General features: G+C 43.9%; 1 protein-coding gene across 1 annotated transcript in view; it reads right to left on the bottom strand.

The window, feature by feature from the left end:
• The window catches only part of LOC150002246 (putative maltase-glucoamylase 2), a 69,980-nt gene that overhangs the window by 200 nt on the left and 53,371 nt on the right, over nucleotides 1-16,409 (bottom strand). Inside the window, exons 32-46 of the mRNA XM_090286907.1 lie at nucleotides 15,989-16,096; nucleotides 13,964-14,026; nucleotides 13,025-13,159; nucleotides 11,397-11,481; nucleotides 9,940-10,078; nucleotides 5,828-5,961; nucleotides 5,628-5,662; nucleotides 5,412-5,528; nucleotides 4,735-4,883; nucleotides 4,544-4,628; nucleotides 3,680-3,736; nucleotides 3,166-3,290; nucleotides 2,840-2,928; nucleotides 1,303-1,352; nucleotides 469-642 (exon numbers count right to left, since the gene is read on the bottom strand). Of these exons, the coding sequence (XP_090143033.1) occupies nucleotides 469-642; nucleotides 1,303-1,352; nucleotides 2,840-2,928; nucleotides 3,166-3,290; nucleotides 3,680-3,736; nucleotides 4,544-4,628; nucleotides 4,735-4,883; nucleotides 5,412-5,528; nucleotides 5,628-5,662; nucleotides 5,828-5,961; nucleotides 9,940-10,078; nucleotides 11,397-11,481; nucleotides 13,025-13,159; nucleotides 13,964-14,026; nucleotides 15,989-16,096 (1,545 nt within the window). The remainder of the gene's footprint in view (nucleotides 1-468; nucleotides 643-1,302; nucleotides 1,353-2,839; nucleotides 2,929-3,165; nucleotides 3,291-3,679; nucleotides 3,737-4,543; nucleotides 4,629-4,734; nucleotides 4,884-5,411; nucleotides 5,529-5,627; nucleotides 5,663-5,827; nucleotides 5,962-9,939; nucleotides 10,079-11,396; nucleotides 11,482-13,024; nucleotides 13,160-13,963; nucleotides 14,027-15,988; nucleotides 16,097-16,409) is intronic.

The raw sequence follows: 16,409 nt of genomic DNA, 5'->3' as shown, positions 1-16,409 counted from the left end.
TCACATCCCAGGTGGGGCATATTCATTTTCATGATTACCACAGTTTACGGCCAGTGGTTAGCAACCTACAAGATTGATTTGACCCCCTCCTCTTACCTCTGTGTGGACAGCTAGTTAACTCAATTTTTTTTTTTTTTAAAGATCATTCTTTCCTTTGTTTGAGCCTCTGTCTAGACACAAATTTCGTTATGCTAGCCTGGGAGAGTGGCCTTAACATATAGCATAGTTTCTTTGGGGAGTTCATGACAAAGATTTCATAAGACCATTGATCATTGCTCCCTGGATCACACTGGGAAGGGCCGCTAATATTTTATATTTTACAATATAATTCAACACTCGCAACTTTACAAGAACATATCTATTACACATACTTACAACCTTTCAAATATAATGGATAATACTAGTGGCAATAACTTTACAGAATAATAAAATTAATTTATGATGTAACAACATTATTTTTAGACATACCTGTTTGAAGGGGTCACTGCTGAAATTCATCACCATGGATTGCTGGTTGTCATAGGTGATAGTGACTTGTGTCACAGAACTGGAGTTGACCCCCAAGATCATAATATATCCAATTCTCAGTGGAGTCAAGCTATTCAAATACTTATTGTGTATGGTCTGGATTTGCAATGTGTTCTATAAAGAATGTATTAAGGTAAAAAATACATAACATCTGTTGATAAACTATATTCCACATTAAAATGTTAAGAAACCCCAAACTGCTATTGTTGTACACGTTTGTCATTTTATTTTTAATTAAATACTTGATGAATTCATACTTTCTGAGTACCAGCTACAATAAATTTGATGATACCAAATATTAACATCGCTATTATATTGGATAAAGCAGCTCTAAGAATTTCTCTAAATCCTGGGTACCATTTTTAAGAGAAATCTACACTAATTGTTGTCCAAACAGAATAATCCAATCTGAAAACTAGTTTAAGCACCAAACAGAGGAAGTTAGCCTGGAGGGTATAATTCCAAGAAGAAAGAACAGCATGGATATAGGAGAGACATCAGCAAATACTTGAAGCACTGTTATGTATAAAAGACTCACTCCCTGCCCCCAGCATTATATGAACTAAAGTTTCTTTTTATAGAGTGATGGTATATTGGATAATTAACAAAACAAGGACTGTTTCTTCTTTATTTTAATGCCAACATACCTGATTTATAAAAGCAGGAAGATCTTCCTATGACGATGTGGGATATTATATTTACGAGTCAATGAATAATGTTTAATCTGTAGCCAACTGAAAGAGGATTTATAAAATTCAATTTAAAAAGTCTTACCTGAGCTGCTTTGAAATTTGCCAGGAAATAGTTTCCATTTTCATAGGTATCTGCAAGCAAGGGAGAAAAAAAAACAACCATTCATTACGTCACATGCAGCAAATAACCTTACATACAGTCCAAAATCATCTCGTGGGATCACAAATACTGATCAGGATAACCCTGACTTCTGTGAGGAGCCTGGAAGATAGCAGCTGAGGGAAGAGTCCACTCCAGGTTGAGTGTAGCAGGTGCACGTGGAAGAGGGTGTTTTGAGGTAAGGGTCAGGAGGTGGCGAAGACCCGACAAGCCGGGGTGAACTGAGGTCTCCTATCATAGGCGAAGAAATGTGAAGGCTACCGGCTTTTTTTCTTTGCCAACATAGCAAGCACATAGATTTTCTTTCTAGAAATCTAGCCTATGAAAATAACCTGAAATAAAAACAAAGGTTAATACTCAAGGATATTGTTTATAAAAATAAAAACTAAAAATATCCTGTATCCTGTAGAGAAGATAATTATAGAATGTTAGATAAACTATGACATATTCTCTCAATGGAATATGCTAATTATAATGGTGTTTATAAGAAACATATAATAATATCTGGACATATTTCTGTCCCATAAATTAAATATGAAATATGTTTTGGCAATATAAAAAAATTAAAGCATTTTCTTAAGCAATCTGAAAGCAGAAGGCAATAATACAGCAACACAATTAAAAGTAATCATGCTTTTTCCTAATTTTCTATCTTTAGAATGTTTTCTTTATTGAGACTATATGACCCTTAAAATGAAGAAAACTTAAAGGAGAAACCTTGAGAAATATCACTACTGAAAAATAAGCTCTAATTTTGGAAAACGTGACATGTTACAAGATTAAAGTGGTCTGGTCTACAATAATAACTATTGCAAAATGGGGCTGGTTGGTTAACCGTGTGTCAGTATTTCTATAGAAATGTCTCAGGGAGAGGATGTTTTAACTACTGTGACAAATACCAATTATCTAAAGTAGAACTTCATGCCCCTAGATTGAGGAAAGAAAGCATACGTAGTCGTAGTTCTTTGGCAGCAGTATCCTTTCGACAAAATATAATTCCCTGTTTCTGAGATGGTAGGAAACTTTCTAAGCTCTCACGTGTCTCCTGAGTAGGCCTGAGTAGGAGGGACAGGGTGTCTGGTTGTATATGGCTGGCCCAAATAACACAGCCAGGTTTGTGAGCCACTGAGAGAGACAGAATGAATTGTCAGCCTGATATCTGCGTCCACTTTTTCTATTTACCAGAGTGAGACGGGTGTACGGGGATGGTTCACCCCGACCGAGTTTATAACATCAGTGTGTGGAACTAGCAAAGCTGGGGATCACATACTCTTCCACAATGACTCCAGTGTGATATCAAAATGAGCAGGCAAAGGTTGCGAAAATTCTCCCAATACCATTACTTTATTCACAGTAGCAGAAATGAGAGAGATTTTCAGTGTATGCCAGTTGTATCCTGAGTCTCTGGGGCATGGTGTTTCTGAATGGTGTGTGGAGAGCTCGGCACGTTCAAACTCACCGATGCTTACTCCGTCATCCCAGAACATCTGGCCTTCAGCTGCCCCATCGGCGTCCAAAGCCACAGTCAATCCCATCAATTTTTGTCGACTATGAAAAAAAAAAAAGAGTCATTTTTCTCTAGATAGTAAGCTGCAGGAATAAAAGACAGCCTCTATTGAAAATATTATTTATTCATCCAGAACAGAAATAAAAAAAAAAAAAGGTCATGGATTTAAAATGCACGTAAAATCTCCAAAAATAGGTAATATGAGATAAAATACACGATCATCAAAAGCTAACAGAAATACTATTTAAAATTTAATGAAACACTTGGTCCAACTTCACCTGGAGTGAGTGTTCATCGCAGCCTCTTGCCAAGGCAAGATGTAGCCTCCTCTGATGTGAAGGTTGATGTGGTCAAGAGGAGCCTCCAGGTTTCTCCACTCACCTGTTGATACGCTGCCAGACCCCTGGAATGGCAGGCACAGCAAGGATGGGGGACAGGGTCACTGAATGCATGCTGCATAGCAAGCCCTTCCCTCCCAGAGAGGTGTGTTGTGAAGTCAGCAACATGCTGCCAATCGAAAAATGCTTTGCTGAGAACTCTGGAAATCTAGGCTTTTCTCTTTATTCTCCAGCAAAGGTGGGGGGTGGGGGAGGCCTCAAGGTGCCATGGGAGTCAGATATTACGTAGTTATGCTTTTCTGGATACTTTTATTTAAAGAAACCATGCAGGGCTGAAAGGTTAAAAGCTATTGCTGAGCAGATAGGTGTCTGAAGTCAGGAGAAAACTACAGCCACCTCTCCAGCCTGCACGGGCCAACCTGGGTCTTCACAGAATATTTACGTGGGTTCTTACCGTGCTATGGTCATACCAGATGGCTCTGGGAAAATAGGCACGGACCTCAAACGTGTCCTGAAATGGAAAATCAACAGGTCCTTAGGAATAGTTCAACAACTTAATTTCAGAAATTCTTTCTGTAGCATTCACATAAAAATGGAGAGTTTATTAATGATTTAGAGTTTGGCAGGTTTTGTTGAGAAAGATACTGGGAAAATGTGTTTCAAACGCACAGAAAAATAAAATTTTTTTAAAAAGATCAACTTTATGAGGACATAAGGTGACAAGACATTAAAATAAGATATCAGCCTTGGCCAGTATGGCTCAGTTGGTTGGAGCATTGATTGTCCCGTACACCCGAAGGTCATGAGTTCAATTCCCAGTCAGGGCACACACTTAAGTTGTGTGTTCCATCCCTGGTCAGGATGCACATGAAAGGCAACTGATCAATATTTCTCTCTCTCTCTCCCCATCCCTTCCTCCCTCCCTCCCTTTCCCTCTAAGAAAATCAATAAGCATGCCCTTGAATGAGGATTAAAAATAAATTAATTTAAAAAACCAAAGAATCAACTGAGGTTAAGTTTTTATTAATGGAGACCTTGAAAAAAAGAAAAAAAGAATTAGAAAGAGGGAAGGGTGGGAGAAAGAGAGAGAGGGAAACAATAATGTGTGGTTGCCTCTCACACGCCTCCAACTGGGGGCCTGGCCCACAACCCAGGCATGTGCCCTGACTGGGAATCGAACCGGTGACCTGTTGGTTCACAAGCCAGCATTCAATCCACTGAGCCACACCAGCCAGGGCACAAGATGATCTTTAAAATGCTCTTCCTGTTCTGTAGATTACACGATTGGAGAGCTTGCGACCTAGGATGGAAAACTCACGCTTTGCAGCACAGGGCTGATTAAGATCGCAGGGCCTAACAGGAACTGATGGTCTATATCCCACGTTGTACTGTCCTCTCTGAACCTTAAAGAACAAGTATAAGAAGTCTACTCAGACTGTCATGACTGTGGCAGAGGGTTATTCACATGACATGCCCCAACCCACTGCTTGGGGGACGGGCTGCACTCACTCGTGGAAAAGGGGGCGGACCACCGTACTGCCCGTGACATGAGCTTTGTGCATCAGGGTATAGAGGTACGGCAGCAGGGTGTATCGGGTCTGCAGGACTTTTCTGGAGTACATCTCAAAGGTTGAATTCCAAGCCACAGGATCTTGTCTCTAAGGGGATAAAGGAGCATCTCTTTTTCACTGTCCCGGTGACATCAGAAAAGTACCAGAAGGCACGAAGCTCTTAGAGAGGCCTCCCATCACTTCTCCCTTCATTTCTAGCCTGCCCTTTCCCCCACTCCCGCCTTCTTACTACACTAGAGCATCTTGCTTCCTACCCAGCTCAGATCTAGTCTCGATCCTGCACATGTGTAGAGAGATGGGTCTCTCTGGGGCACTAATAGCTCTTGGATGGATTTGAGCAAAATACATGTTCACTATTCTTAAAGGCCAAGGTGGCTTCTCTTACTTCAGCCCCATAGGGCACTATCAACAATTCCACCAAGAGGTGAGAAAAAATACATTCTTGAAAATCGCTGGTAATTATGCGTTTTTTGAACTTGGTGAGTTTTCTTCAGAAATGGGGGTTCTGTTGTTTTGTGCGAGTTCTCTCAATCAATAATTACGGTACTTGTGAGCATCAGAAGAAAGCTGTGATTTGAGGACTCAAAACCCCTGTAGCATAAAGTGCTGCCTCACCCTTGTCCCGATGGTGTTGTGGTTCCTGGAAAAGGGGTAAAAGGCCCCCAGCTGCGTCCAGCGAAGGCACATCTCATAGTCAGCGTTTCCAAAGAACCCACAGATATCTGCTCCTGTCTGAGAAGAGGCAAACCGGGGCTTGAGTTGGGACTGTCCCCTGTTGCGGACACGCTGAAATCCGACTGCGTAAGTGGTAGCGGCCCCAATAGGACTTACATAAGGTACTCCAAAGAGGCTGAACTCCATCATGCCTGCAATGAGAAGGTACAGCTGTGCTGGGCAAGGCTGCCCTGTGGGAGGGTATGTTTGCCCTGTCTCCTCTGTACCCCATTTGAAAGCCCTGGGCCAGTCGTGGTGAACAAACAGGATGGTGATCAGACCCAACCAATGGACCGGCCCCGGGACAAGCCACGCACCGATGATAGATTTCTTCAGCTGGTCCCACGCAGCTGTGTTGTCCCCCAGCCAGTGTCCTCCCCAGTGGCCAGATGAGGGGAATGTGGAGCGGGTGATGACGACCCCTCGCTGTCCCGTCACCTCCTGCACAGCTCTGGGGGGCGGGAACAAGGAGGGGAGATGAAGGTGGATTGGAGGACAGACAAAACAGCCATGGAACTTCGTTACGGAGCATGGCCTCAGCCTGGCGCGCGAGGCAGCCGGGCGGCTACAGCTCAGCCGGAGAGCGTCGTCCCTGGGAGCACGTGCTATTTAAAATGATGCTAAGCGTCCCAGGGAGCCTCAGAGGCAGACAACTAGAGATATGGCATCACCAAAAATATGGATTTTCTTTCTTTAAAAAAAAAATCAAGTTAACTAGCTGTTCACACAGACGTCGGAGGAGGGGTGGGCGAAGTGTAGGACCAATGTATTTATGGAGCAATTACTCGATTTTGGGTATTATCCTGGGCACTTCCACGTGCCCTGTCTCACTACCTCACAAGGAAGGCTTCCTTTACCTCCTTGTACTGTTCGGAAACTGAGGCTCAGGGAAGTTAGGCAATTTGTCAAAAGTCACCGAAAGAGCAGATATGGGATCCAAATAAAAGTATATATGACTACAGCTTTTTATTTTTTATTTTTATTTTTTGGTAACATTCGCTCTCCTATGCAACTCCTCCAAAAGCAGAAGCAATTCTGCACACAGAGGCAAATACACAGAAAAGATGATTAAATATTTCCTGATTGTAGGTGGACCTTCTGCATCCAGCCTCGGTCAAAATAGAAAAACAACCGTGTGAGAGAAAAATCAATGGAACAAAAGAGGAAGTCTATGAACAGATGCTCGTATATAATGCAATCCAAATATTTGTTAAATAGAGGATCGCGGATCAATAGACACAGATGCATTATTCAGTAAATGATGTCAGGAAGAGAAGCCAGCTACTGTGGTGGAAATGAACCCACTTAGGTCACTTCCGATATTTCACACCAAAATCGGTCCAACAATGGATGGAGCTTGTGCACACGCGTACGCACGTGTGAGTGAGAGATACTAAAGGCCGACACAGGCAGATATATAGTGTAAGGGTGGATGTGGGTGAGGCAAAGAACTCCACCACTGAGCGTGTCAGAACTTTAGAAGTTAACCAGCCATACAAAGAAGCGAGACCATCATCATCATCGTCTATCCAGGAGAAACCACTAAATCTTGCCAAGGCAGTGAGTTCTATGGGATTTTACCGTGGCCTAGTTCCAGCCTGACCCTTCCCCAGCTCACTGACACCAAAAGCCAGCAGCGTAGCAGCAAACTGAGAGGTCTGACTTTTTCTGGAGCTCTTCAAAAATCCCATCCCCAGAGCACAATAGCATTTTTATTTCTAACTTTCAGTCTTCTGAAAAATATCTCTATTCCCAGGGTGTTTTGGCCATTTGATTAGACTCAAGAGATCAACTCAGCAGAGAGAACCCCCGATCCCCACCCCGCCCAGGGAATCCCTAAAACAATGTTCTGGCAACATCACAGGCCCTCAGCCTGCGCTTTCAGCTCGGGCAAAGAAAACCTTGGCTGGTAATTTAAAAGTCAAGCCTGGAGAATTAGAACCTGTTTAAAAAAAAAAAAAAAAAACCTTTCACAGCCAAAGGCTTTTTGGAAAGAAGAGGTTTATGAGCCACAGGCTAGCCAGACAAGGACCAGGTCCTGGGTGTGTGGTCTAAACCACCAGCAGCGGAGCTGGAAGGACACGGCAGCATGCCCACCGTCACCACAGAGAACTTGGTAAAGCCCCTGAACTCCCGAGGATCTAAAAGGCTGCATAGTCGCAAGGCTTTGTGCGTGCCCAAGCGAGAAGCAGGGAAGGAGAAGGTTCCAGACACTGACTTGTGGCTGGACTCAAAGCCCTGGGTGAAGAGGCAATAAAAGGCGGTCTTACAAACTGCCTGAAGGTTGAAGGTGTGCCTTCTCCTACGTATCCCTTAGCAAGGGGTCAAAGTCAAGACGCAAGGCATTTAGGGTGACCAAGATGGCTAAACCTTAGGCAGGCTTCTTCTAGACTCTAAGACCCGGCCCTGACTTCCCTGGGAGAGCATTTCTTTTAGAAACTTTTAACTGTAAATTCTATCTGTGTCCCTTTGAGATGTAAAATTTTTTTAAAAATATTCTTGCTGGTTTTACAACGCAACTCTGTCTTTCTCAGGGACCTGGGAGCCCTCCCTTTGAAATGCAAGCCACAGGGAAGATGTGCCTCCATGCAGAGACTCTGTTATAGGGTGAGGAGCATAACTTCAGCAGGGTCTCCTTGCTGGGAGTTGTAAAACTACCTCCTGTCACAACCATAGGTTAGGTTAATTTGTCTTTTGAGTAAGGCCAATTAGCAGACACAGGTGGCCTAGGAACGCCCCTCTCCCGCTGTCAAAACCTCTCCCTCGGACCTTTGTCTCAGTGAAGCTGAGTTCACACTGAGTTCTGATCTCTCTCTCCTATTGTAATAGCCTTAAATGAAGTCTTCCTGGTCTGTTTCACTTTGTCCAGTGAAAGGTTGGCTTTGACAGAGGGAATTTTCCTACTGATCCTTACCTGACCACCAAATTACACTGATCTAAAGGTGTTCAAGGAAGTCAGGCTTAAAAAATGAAAAAGAACTTAAAAAAAAAAAAAAAAAGAAGGTAGGAGAGAATTCAGTGGCCACAAACTGCAGGAGAACACACAAGCTACAGAATTAGACAGAGAAGGTGCTAAACCAATAAGCAACAAGGAAAAACAAAAACAGCAACAAAAACCAAAAACCACAAACCCTGTGAGGGTAGATTTTATGCCAGAGTTGTTACAATGTATTATTTAACATTGTCATGCAAAAATAAATAAATAGCCAAGAAAGTATGCTATACACACAGGAAGAAAAGCAGCCACAGAAAAGGTGCTAAAGGGCTTGGGCGACAAAGACTTTAAGTTAGTTATCATCTGTTCAAAGAGCTGAATGGAAGCATATTAAACAATTAACAGAAAGTATGACAGTAATTTCCCACTAAATAGAGGTTGCCCATAAAGAAAGACAGTTTATTTTAAAAGGAACAAACAGACATCCTGGAGCTGAAAAATACAATAACTAAAATTAAAATTTTACTGGAGGGACTGAACTCAACATCAGATTTGAGAAGAAGAAAGAATCTGCAAATCTGAAGATAGGTCAATGGATATGATCCAATCTCAATAACAAAAAGAAGAAAGAATGAAGAAAAGTAAACAAAATTTTAAAGACCATCTAATGTACCAACAACATACACATAATTGGACTCGTTGAAGGAGAAAAGAGAGAGGGGTAGAAAAAAATATTTAAAAAAATAATGCCCAGAAACTTATACACTGAAAACTATAAAATGTTGCTGAAAGAAATTAAATGAGATCTTAAGAAACGGAAAGACATTCCATGTTAATCGATCAGAAGATAATATTATTTAGATGGCTACACTCGCCAAATAGCTCTCCAGATTCACGACAATCCCTACAATGTCCCTGTTACAGCTTTGCAGAAATTGACAAGCTAATCCTAAAATTTACATAAAATGTAAGGGACCCAGAATGATTAAACAATCTTGAAAAAGAACACAAAAGGTCACAGGTGGTACGATTCCTTTTACATGAAGTGTCCAGATTAAGTAATCTCTATAGACAGAAAGTAGATCAGTGGTTTCTGGGGCTCAGGAGGTGGGGACAAGGGTGAGGAATGACCGGTAGTTATTTCTCTACAACTCTGTCAATGTACTAAACATAGCAGAACTACTTGCCTTATTTTTCTTCAATGACGTGTATTTGATGTATAACATTGTGTGAATTTGAGGAGCACATGTTAATTTGATACATTTATATATTGTAGCAAGATTGCCACTGTAGCAATTACTAGTACCTGCTCACTTTAAAGAAGTGAATTTAGCAACCTACTTGGTTGATACAGCTCCGAGGTGGTGTGGCTGCTAGGGAAACCACTCTTGACATTTTGACATTCACCCATTAAACTTGCATCGGTCTATATATGAAAAGTCAGAAGTAAGGATGTGGAAGACGATCTTTACTGAAAGTGACTGAACTACTCACTCGTATGTGGGTCTGGTCTGGGACCACCCGTACAGGCTGTGCACGTCATAGTGCCGCACGCGGGTGCCGTCGGGAAGGACCTGCTCGCTCTCCATGCACAGGGTCTTGCTGCTCAGACCCCTGTCCCGGGCCTCCAGATCTGAGAGGAAAGGCCGAGTTACGTTCGGAACAACTTGAACTGCCCATTCACTAGAAATGCCAATCATCTCAGCTCGGCTCTATTTCAGTCAACAACTTTGTTACCAGTAACAGCTCCAATTTCAAGAATTTCTTGTGTCTATAAAAAGAAAATCAATGTTCTGTGACCTTATAACTAATGAAGGGGGAGGACAGAGAAGAGAAGGGAGCTGGTCAAGGTGCCCCTCTTTTTGTCTAACCCCAACAGGTATAGAGAGCTACCACAGACCCATTATCAGCATCATCCATTCCTTTGATGTTATGGACTGTGTCTTCCACGAGATGGTAATGTTCTCAAGGGAATAGATCTTGTTTCGCTGGCATTTGTATTAATGTTGCTAAGGCGTTCTGATTGGTCAGTACTTGCCTGATACATAAATATTAAATTAAGGGAGGAAGGAAGGGGTTAGGAGGGAGGGAGAGAGGGAGGAGGGAGGGAGGGAGGAAGTTAGCCAACAATAGGAAGCCAAGCAGTGACCTAGACATTAACCCTTTGAGTGCCACATGTAATTCAAAATTTGGATCAACATGAGAAAAAATTATAATCAATATATAACCTGAGATACAAAAAAAGAGAACAAAACATAAAATACAAATGATTCCATTGTTATTTACATTTATAGCCATCGAAAAGAGAGTCGCTGGGAGCAACGCTGGCACTTGTGGGAAAATTTGTCAGCATCACTCACAGCAACGATGGCATTCAAAGGGTTAAAAAACTTGATTTCCAGATTTCACCTCACAGATGACTGGCATGGTGCTTTTAGGAAGGTGAGCCTTCCCCATGTTCCTGTAAAGTGAGAGAGTTCAACTTTCTGAGATACTTTTGATCCCCAGGGCCTGATTCTCTATTTCTGCTTGTACCATAGGACAACCAGTGTGTGTGTGTGAGTGTGTGTTTGTGTGGTGTGTGCAGGGTGTGTGTGGTGTGTGCGGGGATGTGTGTGGTGTGTGTGATGTGTGTGTGTGTGGTGTGGGGGTGTGTGTGTGCAGGGTGTGTGTGTGTGTAGGGGGTTATTTAAAGTTTTAGCGACCAGTTCATAGTTATCAATGTAATCAGATGCACTGGACCACGCTTGGTTTCTTTCATCCCACATCAAAGTCATTATTTCTATGTTTGATTAGTAACTTATTTACTTGAACTTATTCAAGTTTATTCTATTTGGGATTTTATCTCATGGTTGAGAATGTTTACTCTCTTCCAAACGAGGCTTTGTGTTGACAAACTTTCAAGGTTGTTGAGCAGGGAGGTAATTTAATGAAGTCATCATCTTACATACGTGGCATATAAGGAGGTTTATTAAGGGTTTCATCACTGCAGCCCCTGACGGATCCGTCCACAAAGTTTGATGGCTCGTTCATATCCTGAAATGAATGAGCAAAAAATTGATCCCAGGACGTCAGCGGCCGTATGGCCTTAGCGTGGGAGCACACTGACCCCCTGGAGACAAAAGTATCTTATTTAAGCCCTCACGCAGCTGCTTGATTCATTGACTCTGTTTAAGCTCAGCACGCACCCAGATGGGCCCTCAGGGTTCATGTTGGTTTAGGCGGAGTGTTCAACTCCTGGTTTAGGCTGCCGTTTTCAACATCGAAGGATTGTTTCATAGCGGCAAAAAGGTTGAGATGACACTGGATCTATGACCTAAAGAAATCTTCTGATTCAACTCTGCCATTTTACCTCCCTTTCTCACTCTCTATCCTCAGTGGCCGGCGGTTACCATCACCTTCCCCTACTCCCTCCCAGCCCAACAGCTGGACTAACTCAGGTGAGAGCAGCATCCGAACATGAGGAGCAGCATCTCACTGTCTGCCATCCTGAGAAGCTATCGAAGACTCAGAAACAAATCTGGAAATCGGAAACACTTGCAGGGCGTTATTCCTTAAGTGCAAGAAGTAGCGATTCCTGCGGCAAATGGTCACTGCCTGCTTTCCCAACGGAAAAGTTAACACTTTGAATATCGGGCTATCTTAAACAGGACAGACGGAAAGGCCAAGGCAGGTATCTTGGAAACTCATGACTATTTTGGGTTCTTCAGCTGCAGCTTTCCGTCCAGCAGAACGAATATCCCAAAGTGATCAGTATCTCTATCCCTCGGAGCCGCCCACACCTGTTCACCGTGCACTTGGCCTGTTTGGGTTAACCTGTGCCCTGTCACAGGGGTCTACTCGGTGCCCTTCTGTCCTGAAGGTGAGTGACTGGGAGGCCCCAGCGCTGCCGGTGGGCTCGGACGTCTGTCTTTGGGTGAACCGCAGGGCAGCCCGGTGCAGACCTGAGGAGCTCCTCAGAGCTGGCCTGGAACCTGCTTGGGATTTCAGGCTACAGGGCAGGGGGAAACAAAACTGGGGTGTTGCTATGCTTCCCATCCCTAGAAAAACACCAACAGAAGAACCTCAGACACGTGTCCCAGAGACATCTCAGGAAGCCCTGCTCTTATGCCCCAGTGACACGTGTGACACATATCTGAGGCGTCTCCACTAACACTGCAATGAACACCTCCTTTGTCTCAGGTTCAGGCCTTCCTTGTCCCCAGTCCCGCCCTGTGTCGCAGGATGGCTCCCAGGCTCCCTTGCCTCTGGCTTCTGGGCTGGTGTGGCCAATGGGAGGCAGTGGCAAGAGAGCGGAGGATGGGAGGTAAGAGAAGCAGGGTACAGGCTGCCTTTTTCTCTGGCGTTCTCTCCAGTGGTGGCACGTCCCCCCATGGCCTCTGAATTTCTCCAGACAACATGTCCCCGGGCAGACCTGCGATACCCTCTGCTTGTCCTGGGGGCCCTGGCATCTTCGTTCTGTGCCAGCACCCTCTGTTCCATTCCTCCAGCCCCAGCTCCCTGCTTTCCTCATCCCAAATTGCCTTCCCAGGGGGTGCTGCTGGCGTGTCCAATGAGAAACCACTAAGGATGCACTTACGATCCACAGTCCGTCGAACTTCAAGCTCTTCCCTGGCTCCCGGGGGTTGGCGTAGAGCTCCCGTATCTCCCTCCTCCACCACGCGGCTGTGCTGTTCCGCAGGAAGTCAGGAAAGGCGACCTGAGCCCTGAACCGCTGTAAGAGTAACACACGCCCTCACTCTGGGTCTCAGCCTGTCCAGGAGGGGGCGTGGGGGGACCAGGAGGGGCTGCTGAGCAGGTGCTGTGTGAGGCACTGCCCCCCCGCAGGGTGGGCCCTAACCCAGCCCGATGCTTCTGCTGCGCAGAGGTCACCGTGGGTGCAGAGGTCAGGGATGCTGATTCTAGTCTTTATCTTCCTAGAAGGTTAGAGAGTCTGAAGTCCCTTTGAAACATGAGATTCCTTTTATGACTGGATGTGTAATCATAAGAACTGGAAAATTAACTGTCCGTGTCTAAACTAGGAGCCTTCAGAGATTCACAGGTTTTTTTTCCACACCGGGCAAATGAAGGAGACCCGTCGCCCAGGGGACAGCGAGCTACAGAGCGGGTGGGATGCTCGATGCCCAAGCTGAGGGCATGTTCGTGCTGAGGTCAAAGACATTGCTCCTTCTATTGGGTCCATGTGTAGACAATTCCCTGAACCTCAGTGTGTTCATACCCTCTCCAGTGGAAATACTCCAGACTTCGGGTCATCCCTTTTCAAGTATCATTAGATTCAAACAAAACAACTCATTAAAAGCACACAGGGGAAGTTATTTCATTTATGATTTCTTCCTACACATTTCCAGTATAGTTGCTTGCTGAGTTTTCCACTCGAGGATCTTTTTTTATGCCAAGAAATCACCAGGTGACAAGCACCCTCAACTTGGAGGTACTTGACCAAACATCAGGAAAAAAGTCATAAGTATTTAGATATGTAGGGCAATATAAACACAAAAAAATCTGTGTGTAACAATACCTTAACTTGCGTTTCAGGGTCAAGGGATCCATCCACATTCACACTGGGCAGATCTGGCCAAACCTAGAGAAAAACAGGAAAAATTAAAACTTTTAAAAGGCATTACATCCAGGCAATGTGATGTTTCATATGTTAGACTCTAATAACATGCATCTCCATAAAAATCTTGGGGACCTTTGCCATTAATTAAATTCTAAGGTTTGAATGTACAAAATTCAGTTAGGTGAAAATAAGCTAGGTCTCTTGACTCATTCCATAAGTTATCAAAATTTCATTTTTGAAATTAATGATCTATTAAATCCATTTTAAATGAGTCCTCTGAACAATCACCTTTCAAATGATTACTGAGCTCTCTGATATGCTTGTCATGGAGCTGTAACAAAATTCCCTTTATGAATAACAATTGTGACTCAAGAAACAAAATTTCCATTTAGAACCCATAAGCCTAGCCTCAATCCTTTAAAGTGTTATCATGACTTATTGGGAACCCCAAATATAGGTAGCATCAAAAAATCCATATTATCAATTAACTTCATCTCTAATTCAAAGGACATTAACTGTAGACATGAATTAATTCCTTCAGGAAACGCCTATTGAGCACCTCTCTATGCCAGGCACTCTTCTGCGGTCTGTATCTACTTGGATTTAAGGAAGAAACGGTCCTTATTTTCTAAGAGCTCAAAGGTGGAACATAAGTGCTCTGTCCTATGCTGTACTCCCTGCGGGCGACAAGAGCAAAGGGAGGAGCAGGAAACTATACATGGAATGCTTCCTAGAAAGGAATGTGGGAGTTGCTCGAGTGTGCGTATTCCTTGTACAAGCTGGGAGAGGGCAAGGTGCAAAGGTGCTGTGGGCACTGCACGCACCCGCAGCAAGAGGAACAGCACAGTGTCACGGCAGGGCCGAGTGTGAAGCCTGGGGTCAGGAAGTTCACCTAGAATCCTGTTGCTATGCCCCAAACAATGAGGGTGAGGACTGGGGTCCCAAAAAGGAATTAAAGGACATGAAAGAAGGAGGATGATATATAAGATTCAGTGATTGCTTTCAATATGAAGGTTGATTAAGCATCATAGGCCAAAGATGACTACAGGAGTCCCTCTCTATATCGCGGTTCACTTATCGCGGCCTCACTGTATCGCGGGATTTTTAAAAATATTATATTTAATTATTTATCACGGATTTTTCGCTATATCGTGCGATTTTGCGGTACTATACAGTCGTCGGCAGCCGTCCGTCTCGAGAGACGATGGTGTAGCTTCTTAAGAGTCTATCTGCACCGCCGAGAATGGCTGTGCAGTCCGACTCGGGAGTGACACGGTATCTGTCTCCTCCCGTGTTGAATCGACATCTTGCGATGACGCTGGAGTGTCCTCTCCAGTGAAGCTGAAGCTACAGAGCCTGGGCAGGGTGATATGGAGGGTCTGCTGTTGCCCATGCAGCAGACCCCCCCTCTCTTCGCAGCTGAAGGGTCCAAGGGAAAGACGGAGTCAATACAGCTTGGCTTCAGGTGCGCCGCAGGAGTTGCTGGTGTTGACTACAACGTCAAACCGCTTTAGGGACTCCGGCTCCGGATTTTCTGTCGGGGTTTACTCCCTTAGCCTTTCCCCTGAAGAGGTATGCCGCAAGGCAGCGGAGGTTTTTTGGAATCAGAATTTTCCTTCTCTGATGTGCCCTGACTGGAAGATCGAACCAGCGACACTTAGCTCGCAGGCCGACGCTCAATCCACTGAGCCAAACCAGCCTCAAAGGGATCACATGTGTGTTAAATGACCTGCTGGCATACCTAAGAGGTGGGAACACCATAATATTTCCAGGCAATAAAATAAAACTCACTGATATTTTAGAGGATTGGACCTGTGACCTTGGTCTTATTCATGTTCATTAGGCTAATCAGTATCAGACAGATTTCTACTCATTCATAATTTATAAATTACCTGATCTACTTTACCAAGGTTTATTAAGAGCATCTTTCAATCGAGACATTGCGATGCTGATTAATTATAGGCACCTCCTCCCAGGCCTCACCTTTCCCCAGACTATGTCACTGCTGTCAGGCCATTTGATGAACACATTGTTTTCCTGGCCTCTGGTGAATGGCAGATACTGGGTCTCATTGCCAGAAATGGCTGGATCCTGCAATACAAGAGTTCCAAACAGAAAGCATGAGAAAAAGATTTGCAAAAAAACTGCTGTCCAAAATTTTAACAGTTCATTGTACAGAAAGACATGGTGAACTTCAATACAAACAAACAAAAAATGTGGATAATATGCCTTATGTCTACTGGGCAGTTGAGAAGTAAAAGAACATATTGATGTTTCCCTATAAAATTCCCAAGGAAGAAAAGGATGCTAATGTTTGCAAACCAATCCTTGGAGATAAACCAGGTTAACAGGACATTACCTTCAAACAGAGAGGGACAAGTTATTGCATTTCCAGAGTCATAGC

Source organism: Furipterus horrens, unplaced genomic scaffold, assembly GCF_987537825.1.
Source record: "Furipterus horrens unplaced genomic scaffold, mFurHor1.1.pri manual_scaffold_9, whole genome shotgun sequence".
Lineage (NCBI taxonomy): Eukaryota > Metazoa > Chordata > Mammalia > Chiroptera > Furipteridae > Furipterus > Furipterus horrens.
Note: the sequence above shows the minus strand (reverse complement) of the source record. Positions and strands in the feature narration are given on the sequence as shown.